The sequence below is a fragment of the Ursus maritimus genome, unplaced genomic scaffold (genome assembly GCF_017311325.1).
Source record: "Ursus maritimus isolate PB19 unplaced genomic scaffold, ASM1731132v1 scaffold_30, whole genome shotgun sequence".
Taxonomy (NCBI): Eukaryota; Metazoa; Chordata; class Mammalia; order Carnivora; family Ursidae; genus Ursus; species Ursus maritimus.
The window spans coordinates 16,592,948-16,615,183 of NW_024425564.1; the positions used below are offsets into that span (position 1 = coordinate 16,592,948).

The window sequence follows — 22,236 nt, forward strand, 5'->3', positions numbered from 1 at the left end:
GGGGTGAGAGGATGGACTCAAGTTTGAAAGAAGTTAAACTGTGGGGAAAATACTCTCAAACAGCATCACAAGCTACTAGAGAAATTTTTCCAGAAAGGAAGAGTCAATCAATGTGGCAAACTTCATTGATGTCTTATTTTAAGAAATTGCCACAGTCCCCCCAACCTTCCGCAGCCGCCCCCCTGTTCAGTCAGTAGTCATCGACATGAAGGCAAGACCCTCCACCAGCAAAAAGACTACAATTCACTGAAAGCTCAGATGGTGGTTAGCAATTTTTGGCAAAACAGTCTTTTTAATTAAAGTATGTACATTGGGGTTTTTTTTAAGATTTTATTTATTCATTTATTTATTTGAGAGAGAGAGAGTACTGGGGGAGGAGCAGAGGGAGAGGGACAAGCAGACTCCGTGCTGAGTGTGGAGCCTGACACAGGGCTTGATCTCATGACCCTAAGATCATGACCTGAGCTGCAATCAAGAGCTGGACACCTAACGACGGAGCCACCCAGGCACCCCTGTACATTTTTTTTAACATAATGCTATAGCACAATTAACAGACTGCAATATAAACCTAACTTTTATATGTACTAGGAAACCAAAAACTTTATTTGACTTGCTTTATTGCAATATCCACTGTATTGCAGTGGTCTGGAACAGAGCCCACAATGTCTCTGACGTATGTACCTGTTTTATGTCACAATTTAAAAGTATTAAAAAAAAAACAAAAACAAAACCCCAAGGGGGCTACTGTCCAGCACGTAGAATCAGTGCTGACGGTCATGGTTCCATCTTTCTATCTCTTGTCCATGAGACGTAGGCCCCTCTCAGAAACCCACGGCCCACAGGGTCTGCACTGAGGATTTGAAACCACATTCCAGCATTCTGACTGAAAGCAAGTGTACTACATGGTAGGGACATTTAGAAAACAACCTCTCTCTTTTCTTGACACTACTGCTCACCTAGTGACCACCAGGAGCTTTCCTCACTTGGCCCAGCTTAGATCTGAGGCCCCACAGCTTTCCAGGCCCTGAGCCTCAGGGCCCTTCACCACTGTGTTAGACTGATAGGGTCACAATAACAAATACCACAGACTGGTGGTTTCAACAACAGAAACTCATTCAGTCACAGTTCTAGAGACTGGAAGTCCAAGGTCAAAGTGTCAGCAGGGTTGGTTTCCTCTAGGGCCTCTCTCCTTGGCTTGTAGACACCACCTTCTCCCTGTGTCTTCCCTGTGTGTCTGTCTGTGTCCTAATTTCCTTTTTAAATAAAAACACCAGTTATATTGACTAAGAACCCACCTATATAATTTCATTTTACCTTATTTACTTCTTTAAAGGTCTCATTTCTAAATATATTTGCCTTCTGATATGGGGTGGGGGTGGGGGGTAGGGTGGTTTAGGACTTCAGCCTATGAATTTTGGAAGACATAACTCAGCCCACAGCAACCAGGTCCCTCCAGCAACCTCCTGGTGACCCCAATAGTGGCTTCCTTTTCATTGACCTTATACCCAAAGTGGCACCCCTAACTTCCAAAGGTGACCCAATGGGACCTTGAGGTGCCCAGTCCAGACCAGGCCAGAGTGCCTGCATAAAGGCCATGTACCCATCACTTCCTTCCAAATAAAGTTTCAAAAGTTGCCAATAATTCTTCTAGTTCTGGAGATGGATGGTAATAATGGTCACACAATAACGTGAGTGAACTCAATGCCACTCAACTTTCAATCTTCAATATGGTTAAGATGGTAAATTTCATCTTATGTATACTTTACCACAATTTTTTAAAAGAGTGTTAGAAATGATGAAAATTTAAGACCAGGCCCACTAGGGGCCCCTGGGTGGCTCAGTCAGTTAAGCGCCCGACTCTTGATTTCATCTCAGGTCATGATCTCAGGGTTGTGGGATCGAGCCCAACATCGGGCTCCATGCTTAGCACAGAGTCTGCTTGAGATTCTCTCCTTCTCCCTCTGCCTCTCCCCCTGTCCTCTCTCTCTAAAATAAATAAAATCTTTAAAAAGAGAGAGAGAGAGACATCAGGCCCACTAGTTTAACACATCAGCGCAAAATGAGCCAAAGACTCCAGGCTTTTGCCCCTGTGAGCTTCCTTCTACACTTGATTGCAATTGTTTTTAAAAAATCACCCAGTGTCCCTGGCTGGCTCAGTAGGTAGAGTATACAACTCGGTCTCAGGATCGTAAGCTCAAGCACCGTGCTGGATGTAGAGCTTACTTAAAACCAAAACAAAACAACAACTTCACCTTTCCTTACAAACCTTCAACTGTCCCACGTTGCTTACTCCTCAGCTCCCCAGTCTGTGTTCAGCACCAGGGGTGGACTGGGAAGGAGGAAGGAGCATGGCTTTGGAGTCCAGCAGTGGCTCAAAACTAGATCTGCTGAGGACCATGTGTGTGACCGGGGCCAAGTTACCTCCGCTTCTCATCTGTAGAGATCATAATATAATTGGGGTTTTATGAATATTAAACAAGGTAATGAGTATGTTGACAAGCTAACTCTCCTTGAAAACAGAGAATACTAAATTAATAAATGAACTCTCCAGTTATTGATTCATCTAGCAGCCTGAACACCACCATTCAAAATATCAAATTTATATGCAAACGGGTATATGTGTAATTTGAAATTCTAACTGGTGAACTTTGCTATTAGCCCGAGAGGAAGAAAAGGATGCGTCTCAGGTAAATAAAATATTACCACATAACGCCTGTTACCGTTACCTTGGTGGCCCGCAATGAACCACATTCATCCGCTTGTATAGTCTCCCACCTTGACTCAGGGCTTGGCCGTGAAACTAACTTTGGTCAATGGACCATTCGCAAGTATATGAAAAATGGAGCCTTGATTAGCACTCTCACAACGGGGCTTGTCTTGGAATGTTCCTTCTTAGAAGCAGTCACCATGCTGTGAGGAATCCCATGCAGTCGCACAGAGGGGCCCATGGGAGGGAGGCCATTTTGGACCGTCCAGCCAACCCACTATCAGGTAAAACAGAAGGCCTCCTGGTCAACTGGCACTGTTGTGAGAAATAATGGATTATTTTAAGCCATTAAGTCATAGGGCTGATTTGTTATCTAAGAAATGAGGGACACCTGGGTGGCTCAGTCGGTTAAGCATCTGCCTTCAGTTCAGGTCATGATCCCAGGGTTCTGGGATCGAGTCCCACATCGGGCTCCTTGCTCAGGGGGAGCCTGCTTCTTTCTCTGCCTGCTGCCTTCCCCCCCCCCACACACTTGTGCTCTCAATCTCACACACATGAATAAATAAATAAAATCGTAAAAAAAAAAAATGGATGGCTGAAACAATTCCTTTTCTTCTTCCCAGTCTCATTTTGGTAATCACACAGGACTAAGGGAATTTGTGAGAGATAGCATGTCTTCATGTTTAAAGTCTCCAGCTATGGAATCAAGCTTAATTTGTGACTTTGGTTTTACTGCTTACTTTAGCCATGTAGCCTTGGGGAAGATTACTTAATTTCTCTAATCTTATCTGCAAAATGTGGATAACACCTGCTTCAACTGTCTTTAGTGGGCATTTACTGGTGGAGTGTGTAGAAAATGCTTAGCCTGTCTGAACACACAGCGACATGCTCAGTAAATGTCAGCTATTACTATGAAATCGCATATACTGGCTGGTACTTTTATTCTGAGAACTTTAGAATGAATTTAAAATGAAACAGGGGCAAAATTTACCAGTGGAGAAATAGAGACAAGCTTTAGAAGTTCAGAAGGCATTATCTGCCCCTAACTTCCCCTCAGGAACAAAGACATTGGGGCCTGTTACCGGCCTACAAGAAACATCACAGATTCTGTCTGCTTGCAGACCCGAGAGACTGCCCTATATTTTCAAGCCCTCCAAATCTTATCTAGGTCTCTCACCCAGAAGAGTATCAGGCAGCATGGCCTAAAAGCCAAGAGACTTACTAAGATTTACAGAATGCAGTGCCTTGAAGCTGCCAATTGTTATCTGAAATAAGAGCCAGATGTGAGTTCTTCATAAATGAAAGGGCTCCAACTTACCTCATTAGTTGAGGGAAACAAAGAAAGTCTGCAGAAATATACTTTTTTGTGTGTGCCTGTTTTTCCCTCAGAAAGAGCTCATGGTTGCTAACAGAGTGATAGCCCGGATATCCAGTCCCTGAATTTCTTTACATTTCCACCTTTCTCACTGAGGCTTTCCCTGCTAATGGTGCTCAAGTGATTGTGATGGGTTTCAGCAGTTCCTTCACACTTGGTTGGCTGCTGCAATCTCCTACCCCAACCCCCCTAATATGGATATTAAAAGAGAAAGAAAAAAATCAATCCTACCCCAGGCCCAATTGCCTTTTCCATGAGTCTTCCCTGTCCTAAAATAATGATAGTCACTCTATAAAAGCAATGCATGAACAGCTAGCCCATAAGTGGGGCACCAGGCTATATTTAAGAAAATGGTTATTTCTATAAATTAATCCATTCTCCTAAGAAAAGTTTTCTCTTCATCATTAGAGGAAAATGCCTCCTACCAAGCTCTAGCCAAAGAGAGCTGGTGTCCTGTTGAGCAATATCTTCCCAAGTTAGGGCCCAGGGGGTTGTGGTGGGGTGGTTGAAAAAGAATAGCTCCAAGACCAGGAAGCCCCCAAGTGGCTCTCCTCCCCAGGGAAAGAGTCCTAGCTGACCTGAAATTCCATCCTCTTCCAGAATGTTCACTCAGCTCTTTCATGTAATAGTCTACCATGTTAATTTGAGTCAAGAGCTAATGAAGTCAAGGTAGAGACAGCAGTCCTCCTGAATAGCTTTTCCTCAAAAGAAGTCATGCCAACAATTTGTTCTGTTCTCACAGCCCCACAGCCCACATGAGTAACTACTGAGTATAACCTAGATGCTTAATAAACCCTACAACAGACTAAAGTAATTCGTGAGGGATTATCATGGTTTGTTTTGTGTCAACTTGACTGGATCATTCCAATATCCAGACATTTGGCTAAACATTCCTTCTGGGTGTACCTGGGAGGGTATCTCTGAATGAGATTAGCATTTGAATCAGTGGACTCAGTAAAGGAGATTGCCCTCCTCAATGTGGGTGGTCCTCACCCAATCCCTTTAGGGACTGAATAGAACAAAATGGTGAGAAAGGGAGAATCTGCACTCTCTCCGCCTGATTGCTTGGCTAATCCCTGTTGGGGATTAGTCCTCCCCTGCTGGACTGGGACTTAACCATTGGCTCTCCTAGTCCTCAGGGGTTTGGGCTGGAGTGAACTACACCACCAGCTCTCCTGGGTTTCCAGCAGATACTGTGGGACCACTCAGCCTCCATAACTGTGAGAGCCAATTCATCATAATACATATATCTAATACATAAAAACATTTTCATTTTATAAATATTCTATTGGTTCCATGTCTCTGAAGAATCCAGGGAACTTTGTGGTAAAAACGGCACATAGCTTTAGAGGCAAAGTGCCAGAAGGAGGAAGAAAATGCCAACGTTGTGCGATAGGAAAACAAGACAAATATTTCTTCAATTATAAAAGATGAAAATAGTCATCTGTGACTTCTGATCATTTCCTCAGAAATGGGTGGGTCACACTTGGCTTTCTGCCAAGTAATTTAATATGATTTATTAAGATGATTACAGCAGTAACTCTGCATCCAAAGTGTAACCTCTTCCTAATCTGGATTCTGAAGAATATGCTTGCAGTGGTCCCTCTGGTCCCCAAGTCCCAGCAAATGACACTACGAGAATTTGAGCACAATCTAAGCTCCTTAAAAGAGGTGCTTCTGGCATAGGCTTGTTTTTGTTGTTGTTGTTGTTGTTGTTTTGGTCAGCTGCTATGTTACCATTTCCCTGTTCTAAACTTAAGAAAACTGCTTGGTAATTTGTAGATCTTTCTTTCCTTCTCTCTCTTTTTCTTTTTTTCTGGAAACCTCTTGACATTTGCTCCTTGAAGATCTGCAAATCTATTTTCCTATGCATGTAAATTCATCTACTCAGTCTTTAAAAAATCCTTTTATATCAGATTTTTATTTTCATCTTATATAGAAAATAGTTGAACATCGTATTAACTGGCAAAACACTTATCAATCCCACATTACTCCAAAGAATGAACAGCAGTAAATCTTATTTCCAACTTCAATTGACACCTCCTAAATTAGGTTCCTTATTACAGTACTTCCTCTCAGTCGGCATGCACTCATACAGATAGATGATCGGAGGGACATACTGAAACAAAAACACCTTCCGACTTCCTGCCTGGGCCGGTGGTTTACATCATGTCGAGGCAGAGAATAGAGCAGCCGGACGTTTTTGGTGTTAATATCATCAAGTTCTAAAGCAGCCCTGGAGGCTGTTCTAGGTCCACTGCAGTTCTACAGAGATTTTAGAATCAGCTAGTCAATTGATATAGACACACACAAAAATAACCTGTTGGGATTTGGATCAGGATTGTATTGACTCTATATTGAATCTGTATTTTGGAATATGACATCTTAACAATACTGAATCTCTTAACTCATGAACAAGGTATATCTTACTGTTCATTTAGGTCTTCTTTATCACAGCAATATTTTGTAGTTTTCAATGTACAGGTCTTTCACATTTTTTGTCAGATTTATTCCTAAGTACATTTTTTAAGCTATTATAAATGTGGATTTTTAACTTCAATTTCTAATTGTTGCTACATGGATAAACATGATTTTTGTATGTTGCTTTCTATCTTGCAACTTTGATAGTCACTTATTAGTTCTAATAGTTTGTAGACTCCATTGTACATTTTCTACATGTCTGAAGATCATGTCATCTGTGAATAAAGGCAATTTTATTTTTTCTTTCCAATCTGGATGTCCTTTCTTTCTCTCCCAATTGTGCAGTCTAGAATCTCCCGTACAACACTGGATAGAAACATCCCTATTTGTTCCTGATGTTAGGGGGAAAGTATTCAGTCTTTTACCATTAAGTATGATGGTAACTCTAACGTTTTTGTAGGTGCCCTTTATCAAATTGGGGAAGTTCCCTTTATTCCTAGTGCACCTGAGTTTTTCTCAGAAATAGACGGTCAATTTTGTCAAATGATTTTTCTGTATTGAGATGATTGTGTGAATGCTAAATCAACCCTGCATTCCCAGGGTAAACCCCATGCCCATGACATCTTTTTATTATATCATAGGATTCAATTTACTAAACCTTTCCTTAGAATTGGTGTACCTATGTTTATGTGGAACATTGCTTCGTAGCTTTTCTTGTAGTATGTTTGGCCAGGGTACCAGGATAATTTTGGTCCCAGAGTCCCAGAATGAATTGGAAATTATTGCCACTTTGATTTTTTGGAAGTTTGCATAGAATTGGTATGATTTCTTCTTAAGTTTTTGGTAAAACTCACCACTAAGCTCCCTGGACCTGGGTTTTTGTTAGAAGGTTTTAAAACTGCAATTTCAATTTTTTTAAATAAAGATTTTATTTGAGATAGAGAGTGCATGCACAAGCAGGGGGGAGGGGCAGAGGGAGAGGGAGAAGCAGACTCCCCACTGAGCAGGGAGCCCAACATGGGGCTCAATCCCAGGACCCTGGGATCATGCCCTGGGCAGACGCTTAACCAACCGAGTCAATTTCTTCAATCTATTTTGTAGGGCTGTTCAGGTTATCTTTTTTTTAGTGAGCTCTGGTCATCTTTCAAGGAATCTGTCAATTTCATCAATGATGTTTAATTTATTGGCATAAAGGTGCTCCTAATATTCTTTTTAATATCTGTAGGCTCTGTAGTGATGTTACTTCTCTCATTCCTTATATATATTCCTTGATCATTTGTCTTTCTTTTTTCCCTCACCAATCTGGCTGGAGACTTAACAATTTTATTGGTTTTCTTTCCCAAAGAACAAGCTTTTGAATTTATTGATTGTTCTCTATTGTTTTTGTCTTTTATTTCATTGATTGTCTCTTTGATCTTTATTATTCCTCTTCTTCTGCTTAACTTGTATTTAATTTGCTCTTCTTTTTTCTAGTTTCTTAAAGTGGAAACTCAGGTCACTGATTTGAGACCTTTCTTCCGTCCTACTATAGGTATTTAATATTAGAAGTTTCCCTCTAAGTACTGCTTTAGTGGCAACCCACAATTTCTTATTCACTTCAAATTACTTTCTAATTTCTCTTTAGATTTGACTTGTTAGTTTCCAAATATTTGAGGATTGTCAAGGATCTTTCTGTTATTGATTTCTAACGTAATTCCTCTGTGGCCAAAGAACATACTTGATATGATGAATACTTTCAAATTTGAGATTTTTTAATGGGCCATAATGTGGTCTATTATCATAAATATTCCATGTACACTCATGTTCTGCTGTGGTGGGGTGGAATGTTCTATAAATATCAACCAGGTCAAACTGGCTGTTACCATCATTCAAACAGACTATATTTTTGTTCTGCCAACTTTCTCCATCAGTTTTAGAAAGTAGATACTAAAATGTGTCCATTTTTTCCTTGCAGTGTGATCAGCTTTTGCTATTATTTAGGACTGTTGTCAGTTACATTCACTGACTATGACATAAGCTTTAATCCCTGTTAATATTCTTTGCTCAAAGTCTATTTTGTTATTAATATACTCATTCCAGCTTTCTTTTAACTAGTGTTAGCATGGGGTATCTTTTTCTATCCTTTTACTTTTAACCTACTTGTATCTTTAAAGTACATTTCTTGAAGGCAGTGTTTTTTTAAATCCAATCTGACAGTCTCTGCCTTTTAATTGAAGCATTTAGATGATTTACATTTAATATGACTATTGATATGGTTAGGTTGACCATATGGTTAAATGACCTACAGATAGGTCATTTCCAGTGCTCTCCATCCCTTTGTGTAGATCTAGGTTTCCATCTGGTATCATTTTGCTTCTGCCTGAAGAACACCCTTTAATTTTTCTCGTAGTGCATTATCTGCTGGTGATAAAGTCTTCTGCAAGTCTGAAAACATCCTTGTTTCTTCCTATTATTCTTTTCTCAGTGGTACCTAGTCTGCTGTTACGTTAGTCAATCCACTGAACTTTCAATTATGGTGTTCCTTATTCCTAGACTTCCACTTAGTACTTTTCCCAATCTGCTTGACTGTTTTTACTATCATGCTCTTTAATTTCCCTTATTTCTTTAAATATAAAACATACTTTATACTATGTCTGGTAAGTCTTAATAGCTTAAGTCTTTATAAGCCTGCTTCTTCCACCCATTGTTTCTGCTGGCTCCTATCTTATGTGTTTGTGATTTTTGATTGTGAACTTATATTCCTTGAAACTGTTTCTGAATTCCTCCAAAGACAATACGTTTTGCTTCTGTCAGTCACCTGGAAGGCACTAAAAATCTGTTATCACTTTAAATTTCTGGTGTGAGGCTTTTTTAGACTACCCAGATTGTTCAAACAAACCAGCTTCAGGGCTGCTTGTGACTATATATATATATATATTCTCAGGGGAGATGGAATGTATTCGATCAGGATGGGCAATCCTCTTTGTTATCTGTGGGGAATGAGGGAGGAGAAGGGGAGATTGGAGACGGAGGAGGCAGGCAGATTTGTTCATAGTTCACCCTTATACTAAGTCTATCTTTTTGGGGTCTCAACTTCATGAGATCTCCTATTATCCCTCCCACCCTGGGTAGGGCCTAAGCTTTGTCTGCTATGCTACTGCCCCTTTCCCACCCCAGATGATGAAAAACAGTTTAATTAGGTATTTGGCAAGTGTCCTAAGGGCAAAAAGTGGCCCAAGTGTCCTAATTACCTCTTTGTGCTTCTACTTCCACTTAAAATTTTTTGAGACTTATTTTATAGCTCACTGATCCATTTTTAAAAATAGTTCTTGATATGTATTCTAGACGTTTTAGTTGTTTTCAGCTGGTCCTTATCAGCCATAGTGCTGGGGAAAAAAAATTCAACTTCTTCTTTACAATACACAGTATCCAAATACCCCTCCCTTGATCCAGAGGCAAGAGTAAGAACACACACTTAGGAACCAGCTGGTCCAAGCTCAGGTCTCAGACCCACAAGCAGTGTGACCTTGGTAGCTCATTTATACTCTGTGCTGTTGATGCAAGAAATAAATGAGGTAATATACAATCAGCACTTAAAGCAGGGGCTGGTTCTGAGAAGTATAATATAAGGACTTCTTTTTATTATTATGTGAACAAGTTGTAAACATACACCTGAGTAACAGCACACATCTCACCCAACGGTCCAAGAGCTCCTGTTCCCTGGTCATCCTAGTCCACTCTACCTTGTAGTAACCCACACCTCTGTCCTTATATTGACACTGACCAGGGGAATGTCAGTACCAGCTACACTCACAGCATGGGCCCTAAGTCAAGAGCAGAATGCTAATGGATGCTGATCTAAGAAATGCCATCATCAGACGAACCTGAGTGAACACACAGTCCTTTACCATTAACAAAATCTGGAAGAAAGCACGAACATAAACAAACATGATTTTAAGTTTTGTATTTTTTACGGTGGACAGTCATCATTCGCCCCAACAGCCATCTGAAGCCAATAGTCCTGATTATTAAAAATCACGAAGTTGTATAAATGTTCTCCTCCTTTTCGAAAACCATGTTCATTTTCTCTCCACGAAACAGGACTGTCTGCAAAGCCTTGTACTGACAACGTAACCCAAGGAGCTAACTTGGGCTCATCAAAGTAGCGACTGAAAAAGAAAGATAAATCTTAACAAACAGGGAGGGCTAGGAATGTCCACATTTTTTTACTTATTTAGGATAAGTGGTACTTCTGATGTTTCAATGAAGCTTAGACCTTAGCTTTTATTTATAAGAATTAAGAGATGCAAATTACATTCCTGATCCTATGTGGTGTATTCAGTAAATGTTAACTAATTACAGAATGCACAAAACCAATTTCAGCAGTTCCTATGCTTACTGTGGAACATCATGTAAGAATCAAAAAGAAAAGAAACCAAAACCAAACCACAAAGTTTCCCTCCATTTAACAGTGCTGTTCAGTCTCTGTTAAATGAAACACTGCAGAATTTATTGGATTTAAACAAAAAATCCAACCTTCTTATTGAGGAAAATGAAAGTACCAAACTAATACATGAAAAAGGGTATTGGGCTTAAAAAAGAAAACCCTCAAGATTTAAATCTTAGACATTTAAAAAGTGAAGACTAATGGATGCCTGGGTGGCTTGGCTGGTTAAGCATCCAACTCTTAATCTCAAGCCCAGCAATGGGTTTAAAAAAAAAAAAAAGGGAAGACTGAGAAGGCATTATGTTTGCCTTATGGTCTTTTCAATATGGGATCTGAGTTTCCTGCATTAGATACAATGTAGCATTTTATTTATAGAGTACTTCTCAAATACAAACCCCATACTGCCTTGTCCAAGCCCTGGCATGTTAAGGATGCCCAGCGCTTCACAGGATGTTAAGGCTGGAACAGATCTTGGACATGATTTGGATTCAAAAATGGTCAACTTGTTTTCAAAATAAAACATCTGCAGAACTCTAACATTTAAAACAGTTCAAAATGTGTTCCATAGAGTACTGCTGTTTTCTTAAGTGATATTATAACTTCCAGAGCATGACAAGAAAAATGGTTTGTTTTCAAGAAGCTTAAACTCTGCTCTTTGTCTTTTAGTAAGGACAAGTATTTGGCAATACAATTTTCCCATCACCAAGGATAATTACGTCACTTAAGATGATAATGTTACCGCACTGTGAGCCCAAGCAAGGAAAAAAGGGGAAACGTGTGTGAGAGAACACTGCGACTTGGGACAGTAGCACTGCCCCTAAAACGTCCTTTGGGCACGGACAAGCAAGATATAAAAGGCAAAAAGCGTTCTCACCATAGCTGTTCCAAGAGGAGACAGATCTTCTCCGGAAGTATGAAACCAGTGATTGTACACAAGTAAGCTTTGGCCACCACTGTGCTTGGCTGAGGACAGCAATAAGCTGATATGAAGTTATGAGGCTCATTATTTCTGTCACACACACGAAAAAAAGAAAGAAAACACATTTACATCTCCTGCATGATTCACTTTCAGAGTAAAAACCCCCACGAAGCACAAGAAGCCAGCCCGAGCCCGAGCCCATAGCCCAGGAGCTGCTACGCACAGTTCAGCGTGGCTGAAGACGGCGCCCAGCCAGTCCAGAAGCTCGGGGGCGCTGCAGGCCGCCTCTGGCTCCCCCCGGAGCGCGCTGCTCCGCAGCACCGGGCACTGCAGCTCCGGCACTGTGCTCAGCGCTATTTTTGGCTGATGCTCCTGAATTCGGTAATTGGAAAAGTATGACATCATCGTTGATTCTTCTGCACCTTAAAACACACCATACAAGGTCATGTGAATCCTGAAAGCAAGTTCAGTGAATCCCTGCCACCGCCCCTTTCCCACATGAGAGTCCAGGGAGCAGGTGAGATTAAGTAACGCAGAAGGGAGTTGTGCAAAGCTGTATTGAAATTAAAATCATCTAAGTTGCTTATGGCTCCTTGTGCCAAAGTCCTGTAAACATTCATTTCCTTTCCCTTTTCCTGGAAAAGCATAATCCTTTCAGATTCAACCCCGTATTAGTCTCAGCATTTGCTCTAATAAGAAAATTTTGACTTACTGAACAAAAAAAGCGCTATTTGTGGATAAATAAAATTAGTGAACTGTACAGAGAGAGGAGTTTATTTGCAAAATCTCTGTGAAGGAAACACAAGAGGAACTGAATGATGGCAGAAACTCATTTCTGTTTGTCTTAAAAAACCCAGTAAGATCTAACATATCTTCAAGGATCTTCCAACAGCCTTGGAGGACAGAAATAGTGCCCCCTTGGGAGCAAAAGGCAGGCTTGCTTCATGTCCAGTGTAATAGAAATAATCTGCTGCCCCCTCCACAGCAAAAGCCAGCAGGCTTACTGGCCAAGATAAAAGGCTGGAGTTCATGCAGCTCGGGATTCCTCTCCTGCAACGCAGCCCACGGCATGTGTGGTATCCCCTGGCCCACCGAGTGTCACCCCGTAAGTAGTGGGACGTAGTGCACTAGTGTGAGTGGAGACTGTGGCCACGGCGATTAATTTGAGTAATTAAATTCCAAGTCTTGTGTCTTCTGCCAGCATCCATGAGATTGTGAAGGCTAATGACTTAGCTTACAAGTGGGGGAAAATCTCGGACTTTCCCCAGTTCCTCACAAGCCCTTAGAATAATTAGGAGCCTTAGGAACACAGAGGTCTCCACAGAGAACCCAATGCACACATGGCCCTCAATGAGGACTTCATGCAACTGAAACGTCCGGCAGTCTGTCTGCCCTCCTGTATCTCTACCCTAAGGAGGAGAAGCACTGAAGCATGACAGACTGAGGACTCCTACAAGCTGCCTGGAGCATCCAGCAACCAGGAACGTCCCACGAAGAGCAAATGGACAGACATATTTCCAAAATGGACCTATGTGCCTCCCTGTCCTCCAAAAACGAGTACGACACCATCATAACTGTGATGATCTGACTCATTACAATCTTGTGATGGACCAAAGATACACTCTAAAAGGGGCATGGCAGTTGTCAGCACACCAACACGTTTGGCGACCAAACACCCCACGAAATTTCATGTTCTAATCGATTCCAAGTTACAATAAATTCCACTCGACATTTAATAGTATGCTTGATTTTGACCCTGAAATAACCCACAGTTTGTGTTTATAATTTGTGTTATTTTAAAACATACTGCGAAGGCTGTTTGAGGTAAGGTGTAGAAGGGAGGGGAGAAACAGATAAAGGACAGCTGTGCTGAAGCCACTCCAAGATCTCTGGATAGACACATAACCTGAGAGGGAGGCAGACGGCTGCGTGCCTAGGTCATCCTGAATTATGGCTCCTGGGGCTGGCTGGGGGCCCGAAGCAGCTTCCCGAATAATGTTTACGCACACGTGTACACAGTACCCGAGACCATAGGGATGAATCACAATTTAATCCTCCATTCCTCCCCTTTAATTAACGATTAGATTTCCAAAGCACTGTAAGGTTACATATTTTCCATACCTGTATGATGCCAGGCCAAAAGAAAATCAAATTCCAATGGCTTCTTCTCTTTGAAGGACCAACATACTCTTTCATACTTCTTAGAATTCAGGTTAAAGGATAAATCCATCAAATCAATGGAAACAACTTAAATGGAAAGAGGAATAAACAGTTCATTCGTATATACACAGCCTACACTGTGGAAAAAGTGCTATATTAAAAAGCATTAGAATTTTGGGAAATTTTAAGACTAGCAAAAATTCTTTTGTTCTTCTTGCGCTCCTTTGGTTTACCAAATCAAAACTCTGCTTTTCATGGGTATTTCTAGCATTGATAGTAACAACAGATGTTTTAAAGTCATACTTTCCCGAGGTCAAAGGCCAAGGGCAGAGGTTTGGGAGGTCAATCCTAATCGACTTATGGATGTTGACAGCCTCAATCACTCATGTTCAAGCCGGACACTATCGGCAGAACCGTATCTCCACGGGGTTATCTCTACTAGTAATCATAAAAACTTGGTGACAGTAAAGGAAATTCTTTATTAAAAACAAGCTGTAGACTCTTATCTTGGGTTCATTACTTTGAATTTTCGACCCAAAACATATATATTTAGTGGACCATTCCAATTCTGCGATCCTTATAAGATGCAGCCCACAGCCAAAGAGAAAACAGAACAGCAATCTTAGTCTCTCCGAAGCTCAACCTAGAGCCCTATAGGTTAGAAGTTTTAAAGACAAGAAAAAGCCATGCTCCTTCTGAGCAAAGAAAACAGCGGCAAACATTCACACTTAAATTGCTACAGGAAGATTACTAACTTGTTAGAAACTGATTAAAGTTTAAGTATTAGTTAAGTTAAAGTATTAATACTTAATACTTAAGTATTACTTAAGCATAATACTTACTAAATTTCATGATTTTTCTGCCAGAATATTGAGATGGACGACCCTGAAGGCCAGTTTCTTCATAAGTATCTTTATCCAGTGATAAAATTAATTTCCCTATAAATTAAATAATTCCCATAAAAGAGATGTTAAAAATATGACGTTCTCTGACTGAAAGAAAGCACAGCCAAATTGAGCAGTTAGATATGAGGGTAATAAAGTGCATACAAGGATCTTCTTTATGATACAAGGATATTATTTATACATATATCTTGTTTATGTAAAAGGATACTTTAATATATTACACATACAAGGATATTATTTATGACAGTGAAAACAGAAATTTCTATTAAATTTCTATTAAAGAAGGAATAAACAAATCATGGTATACCTCTTCACTGGAATATCTTCAAAATATTAAAAACACTAAGTCAGAACTATATGCCCCGATATGGAAAGATGTCTACGACATACTGAGAAAAAAGAAAATTGAGAAACAACGTCGTACAATGTGATTTATGTTAAAAAAAAAAAAAAACCAAGCTTTATGTGTGTTTATAAATTTATAGAAAATGTCAAGAAAAATAAAAACCAACCTGTTAAAAACAGTTCGCTCTAAGAAGGGGAATGAATCTGGAGATTTGATATTTTTTTTTCTTACACCATTTCTTTTAAAATTAAAGAAAGAAACAAATGAGCGTTGTTACCGTTTGGCAGTAGGGCGACGGTATTATCTTCATCGATATTTGTATTGTATGTTAGTGCATAGCACGAACCTGTAAGAGAAAGCCCAGATGAGAAATTAAGGGGGAAAAAAAAAATCACAACTGCAAAGAGTTAGTGGATTCTCTTCACATAACATATCCCCCAGGTGAGTAAGGGTCAATATCTCCCACTGCTCCAGCTCCCTCAATACACCTAAAACCTGGGGCTCCTGGGTGACTCAGATGGTTAAGTTTCTGCCTTCGGCTCAGGTCATGCTATTCCGGTCCTGGGATCGAGCCCCACATTGGGCCCCTGGCTCAGTGGGGAGTCTCCTCCTCCCATTGCCCCTCCCCCTGCTCATGCTCTCTCACTGCCTCAAATGAATAAATAAAATCTTTTTTTTTTTTAAAGATTTTATTTATTTGACAGAGAGAGAGACAGTAAGAGAGGGAACACAAGCAGGGGAAGTGGCAGAGGGAGAGGGAGAAGCAGGCTTCCTGCGGAGCAGAGAGCCAGACCAGGGGCTCGATCCTAGGACCCTGAGATCATGACCTGAGCCGAAGGCGGATGTCTAACGACTGAGCCACTCAGGCACCCCAATAAGTAAAATCTTTAAAAAAAAAAAAACCCTAAAACTGGCCAAGGGTGAGCTGGAGGACACAGAGGCCACACTAGAGCTAGTTCACGCCCCCACCCGGGGCCTCTTTGTGCCTACCAACAAGCGGAAAGCGGACTCAGGGTGTAGTATGCACCTCTGGGGATGCTGGCAGAGAGGCACAAAGTAGAATTCTAGGTAAGTGCACACCCCTGAGACAAGAGTTCCAGTAAAGATTCAAAATTGCAAGGACCTTGTGTGAGGTTAGGAAAGCCACTCAGTCTCTGTGAACCTCAGTTTTCCCCACCTGTAAAATGGGGATCATCGGCCTCACAGAGCTGTTGCAAGAGTTCAACTGGTTAAGATATGTAAAAGTGCCCGTTACAGCCAGTGGCCACGTTATTAACAAAGTAGCACCAAACTTCAAAATAGATGAAAGGACCAAAGACAACACTGCCAGCTTTGCAAGCAGGGCCAGCAGCACCCGAATGAGAGGAACTGCGAGTACTAGATTCTTCCCAGCTCCCTGTAGAAGACAAACATGGAGCCTCCAGCGAGGAAAGGGGCTTGCTTACTTCTAAGTACAGTGACTTACATAGGGAGAGGGGAATCCCTAAAGACAGTCGGAAATACAGTTTCAAACAAGTGCTTCCTAGGAAACAAGGGGAACAAAGCAACCAACCCGGCAGATACGAATGGAAATGGGGTGAGCAGAGAGGGTCGGAGCCACAAACTCTGAGCAGAAGACACTGAACCATAATGAGCACACTGCCTGGTGAACAGCTGCTATGGTGGCATCAGGAGATGAACCTTTTGAGACAGCTGAGTGGAGACTGCTGGGAACATAGTGGTCTTTGCGGCCACGCTCCCAACAGCAGTGTATCCAAACATGCAGATCCCAAGACTCTCTCCTCTCCCTGAATCCTTGGTTTATGATGAGGGATACTTTCATGTTACAACATCCCCATGCCACGCTAGTGGACAAGTGTATCAGAAACCACCACCTAGGGGTGCCTGGGTGGCGCAGCGGTTAAGCGTCTGCCTTCAGCTCAAGGCGTGATCCCGGCGTTATGGGATCGAACCCCACATGAGGCTCCTCCATTGTGAGCCTGCTTCTTCCTCTCCCACTCCCCCTGCTTGTGTTCCCTCTCTCGCTGGCTGTCTCTATCTCTGTCGAATAAATAAATAAAATCTTTAAAAACAAAACAAAACACCACAGTTCTTTAAAAAAAAAAAAAAGAAGAAGAAACCACCACCTAAAGAGAGCATGAGAAAAAGTAGGGTGAGGCTACTGAGAAAGGCGGAGTGATGCATGCACTTGACCACGAAGACTATCTCTGTGGAGCCCTACTGAAGACAAGAGAAGAGCCCTAGTACCGTGATGTGGTCTAACTATACTTCCTCATCTTGCCACCTTCACAGACACAAGGTTTTTCTTACCTTTCTTCACAAAGGTGTTGATGAATTCGTGTGTAATTAACTCATGAAGAGGTAAGTTCTTCACAGAGTAATAGGGTCCAGTTTCCATGACTAGGTTTTTCAGTTCTTTTGATAGTATCCCACATTCAGGAATCAGAAATGAAACCTATTGGGATGTGTAACATAAAAGTCTTATTTTCATGTAGATCAGCCCCAACTTGTTAAGGATGCTATAACATATGAAAGCTGCTAACTATTCCCCCACTGGTTTCTATAAAACTCGTAATTTACCAGTCTCAGGAAGAGAAATTTGACAATTCATGTTTTTCATTTCTGTATTCAAACATTATAGGAAAGCTAAAGGAGCAAAAAAAATTTTAATGGAAAGCTTCTGCAAATAAACAGTATGTTTTATATCCTGTCCACTGCTCTAATTAATTTTTAAGGAAACATGGTACAATGGAATATCCCTTGATTTGTTTAACCCGGTACCAGGCTGGAATCAAAGGGACTGTCCCTTAGGGCATAAGGAAATTAGGGACATCAATCATTAAGAGGCCCCATGGAAGCAGAAGTGGTCAGGCTGTTCCTATTTTCTGGACAGAAAAATTCTACAGATCAGCCTGGGCAAGATAAGATACACACCCGATTGCTGCCTGCGATGAGCTTTCCATCTAAAGCAGAGATGTTAAACCTAAAGGGTTTCAAATGTTACCCAAGTGCTCCCCACCTTGAAAAGCACTCTCCCAAAGCTCATACACCAGTCTATTCCTGAGGGACCTGCGTCACCAGCTGTGTCTCTGAGAAACTGCCATGCCAGTCAGGCCTGGGTGGAGATGAGGCTGATGAATTTAAAGTGTAAAAAGCTTAAACTATTTTCAGGTTGAGTTTTTGGAGACCTCCCCACTTAAATGAGTTGGTGAAACCGAGCCACTGGACACTTGACTGGCATTTGGGTTATTCTCCTCTTCTCTCGCCAGATGCTAGATTCACCTCACTGCTGCCTCAACTTACACAAAGCGCCCCCACGACGATGACATTTTCACGAAGCAACAGCCGATGTTAACACCCCTGTAAAGCTCTTGAGTTGTGCTCCCAAGCTTTCTACACAAAGCTGCCGAACTGGCGCGCTTTGGCTGGAGACCACATAAGACAACGGGCAAAGTGGAAATTTTCTCAGATCTAAACCTAGCACCCCTAAATAGTTTAGAAAAGCACGTGCTTCTTGGGTCTGGACTCGGCAAGACGCTCCCACGAGATGGGAGAAAGAATCAAGAAGTGGGGAGGGGAACCGGGTCCGGTCCCGATTTTCCGCCGACCCGAGGCTCCACACCGCACCCATCCCTCGCTCTTTAACTCCCCAGGTTCGGCCCCCACTCTCACGTCCCTCCCGGGAAAGCACTCCACCAGGGGCGGTACCACAAAGTAGCCAGCGGCGCTTTGGAATCCGCCGGGGACACGCCGCCCAGCCCCTCCCCTCGAGAGGAGAGGACACTACCCTGTCCCCGGCGCATCCTGGGAGTTGTAGTCCTGCAGCTCCGCAAGCGAGCAAGTCAGAGCAGTGAAGAGATTACAATTCCCAACATGCCTGGCGAGGAGCCCCGCCCCTCCGCGCGTTGAGGGCGGGCCCGTCACTCAGTCGAAAGCGACTTTCCCCAAAGCTCTCCAGCTCCCAGGGGTGAAGCAATGCCTGAGAGGCCCACGGCGGCCGAACTCACCCTGTAGTTGTGATAGTGCGTCTCCACAAGATGCCGGTGGCGGGACTTGTCATGACCGAAGTTGGATTTCTCGCAGACCAGCAAGTGCCGGGGAACCTCTCGCAGCCGGCGCAGGGTAGCCATGCTCTCCCTGGCTCCGGCCCTGGGCGAGCTCGGCGAGCCCCGCCCCTCCTCCTCGCCCCGCCCTGCAGGCATGCGCAGTGCGGCCGCGCTGATTAGGTTGAGGTGGCCCGGGCTCCGTGTGGGAGTGGGGGTGAGAGCTGGCCTCGGTTTAGAAACCTTTGCAGAAGCTTGCCATGGGTACTTCAAACCGCAAATTCATTACCTAAAATGGAAATACCTGGAAACCTGGAACTTGTCTTTTCAAACCCATCTTTCTCGTCTTGCCCTCCATCCGTCCCTTGCTGCTGTCTCTTGCCATAAATTCTCCTTCTGGTCCTTCCCAAAAGGTTAAGGAACTATGTGCAGGAAGAGAATACACAGTTTCTGTTGCCTTCCCTACAAATACGACTCCTTCGGAACCACTTTAAGATCCCTTCTTAAAAATCCCATCTGAATGGTTGTTGGGGGTTGCAACGAGAATTCATTTTTCCATAACTCTTCTGATCAGCTGCTGCATTAGTACATGCTTCTCAAACTGGAGTATGCACAGCCCCAATTCTGTGCAGAAAGGAGGCAAAACAGCACACGTGGTACAACTTTGGACCATCGATTTTACTATAAGATTTGGAACAACCGAAGTTAAGTAATTTACAAGGTAAATACTTAAAAATTTTAAACCGAGACAAGGCTGGAAAGTCTTCTGCCAGTTAATGTCAGTAAACCTGTGCCTGAAATGTCAGCCTGTCTCTGAGAACTAAAAAAAACATATTTCCCATTATTTTAAACAGGAAAAGTTATAAGAAAAGGTGCACAGTATGGCACCTAGATACGTCACAACTGTCATATTAGGATATAAAATGCTTAAAACATTACTTCTTGGTTACCTCACATTGAAGCAGCAGTGGCCTCTCTTAGACCATGAGGAGATGTGTACACCTTTGCTGATACTCCAAAATTTGCAAAGTGGTGTGATGTTGTATCTACCAGTTGTATTTGGAACCAATGTGAAGGTTTTCTTGCAAGCCATTTAGCTTAAAATGTTTTATTAAAGGGGCTCCTGGGTGGCTCAGTCGGTTAAGCATCTGCCTTCAGCTCAGGTCATGATCCCAGGGTCCTGGGATCGAGTCCCACGTCGGGCTCCCTGCCCAGCAAGGAGCTTGCTTCTCCCTCTGCCCCTCCACTCACTTATGCTTGCTCTCTCTCTCTCTCAAATACATAAATAAAATCTTTTTTAAAAAATGTTTTATTAAGTTTTGGAAACTCAATATAAATTATATCAGCGGAAAATATACAGATGAACAGCCACTATGCAGTTTGGGTATTCATAACTCAGGTGTTCTTCAAGGGAAAACAGTACTTGAGGATATGTTCTGGCATGGGGTGTCCCTGTATTATGAAATAGAGGGCAAAAATCTCGTTTATTATAAGACTTAAGCTGTAACTTGCAGTAAATTTGGGACTGAAGACCTTTCAGCCTACCTCCATGTTGTTCTGGAGTTCTGTCTGTAATCATTCATTCATTTCTCCCTGCCTGCTGGGTCATGTCTATCAGTATACACACGTGCCTTAATGTTGTGCATTAAGCAGAACACCTCGTTTGACCCTGAATTCCTCTGCATTCTCCCCACTGTATTTCTCTGCTTGATTAGAGCCTCCTCTCCGCACGTTCTCTCCTGACCCCATTCCATTCTAGCTTTCCTCCACACTACTTCACTGACTTGGCTTTTATCAAGGTCACTGATGATTTCCATTTTGCCAAATTCAAGGCCAAGTTTCTGTTCTTATCTCAGTGTTTTAGATGCACTTGATACAGATGAGCACTTCTTCTTTTTTGTATTAACTATATTTTCTTATTTTCTGTATTCTAATTCTCTGATGGTTTGGCATCGGGGCCCTCACTGACCAGGGTGGGACTGCCCCTTCCGGGGTCAGCTAATTCCTAAAGATAGCAAATAACTTGTGCAATGAGCATGCCTTTCATTTGTAAACCTACTAATCTGGAGTTGACACCCTGAAACACCTCTTCTGTAAACTGTTACGCTCCAGGCTCCTGTTCTCCTGCCCTAATAACCCCAGGGGCAGGTTCTAGATAACTGGGGACAGTCCCTATATTCCAGCACCCATGGAAACTCTTCAAACCTGCCAATCCTAAACCTGCGTAGTCTGTGTACCCTGCCTCACCCATTCCTTCTCATAATAAAAGCTCTGACAGATGCTTTCCCCTCACTCCCCCTGCCTCCTGACCCACCTAGGCGTGTTTGGCTTGCAGTGGTGGCTCTGCATGGCCTGTCATTCCTGTGATTCTAGGGAACTGTGAGTAAAAACTTGTCATTTAGGACAGCCATTTCTGTGCATGCTTGCCATACCTGTTAGAACAAATCCCTGGGGACATGTGAAAACACTCCTTAAAACACTTAGCTCTGCAGTTTTGAGAACGTCCCTGCTCCTGGACTCCCTCCCACCTGACTCTATCTTCCTCCTGCTCCTCCTCCTTTAGATCTCCAGTGATCCTTACTCCCCACCCCCCCACCCCTGCCCTCTCTTCTTGGAGTGATCCTTCATGGTCTCACAGCTTTCAGTACCATCTATCTGCTGAGAACCACCAGGCCTGGGTCCTCAGCCCTGGGGTAGGGAGGATGGGCACCAGGCATCACTCCTGACTCTTCTTCCTTTCTCACCCTCTGTGCCATCCCACTGCAAGTCTGTGGCTTGTTGGCTGTGCCTGCAACAGGCATCCTGGTTACGGCCTCTTCTGTCTCCATTTCTACAACCAGTTTCAGCCACCTTCCCCTGTCAGTCTGCTGCCAGACACAGGCTCCTAACCACCTCCCTGCTTCCTGTCTTGCCCTCCTGCAGTCTGTTCTCCAC

General features: G+C 42.6%; 1 protein-coding gene across 1 annotated transcript; it reads right to left on the reverse strand.

The window, feature by feature from the left end:
- Positions 1–10,431: 10,431 nt before the first annotated feature.
- Positions 10,432–19,446, reverse strand: RPP40 (ribonuclease P/MRP subunit p40). The gene is made up of 8 exons (XM_008692846.2): positions 19,267–19,446; positions 17,570–17,714; positions 15,537–15,605; positions 14,851–14,946; positions 13,970–14,095; positions 12,072–12,270; positions 11,804–11,938; positions 10,432–10,651 (listed from the first exon to the last, which is right to left on the reverse strand). Exons 1-8 carry the CDS (start codon positions 19,387–19,389, stop codon positions 10,453–10,455), a joined length of 1,092 nt encoding a protein of 363 aa, XP_008691068.2. The 5' UTR covers positions 19,390–19,446; the 3' UTR covers positions 10,432–10,452.
- Between the last annotated feature and the right edge of the window lie 2,790 nt (positions 19,447–22,236).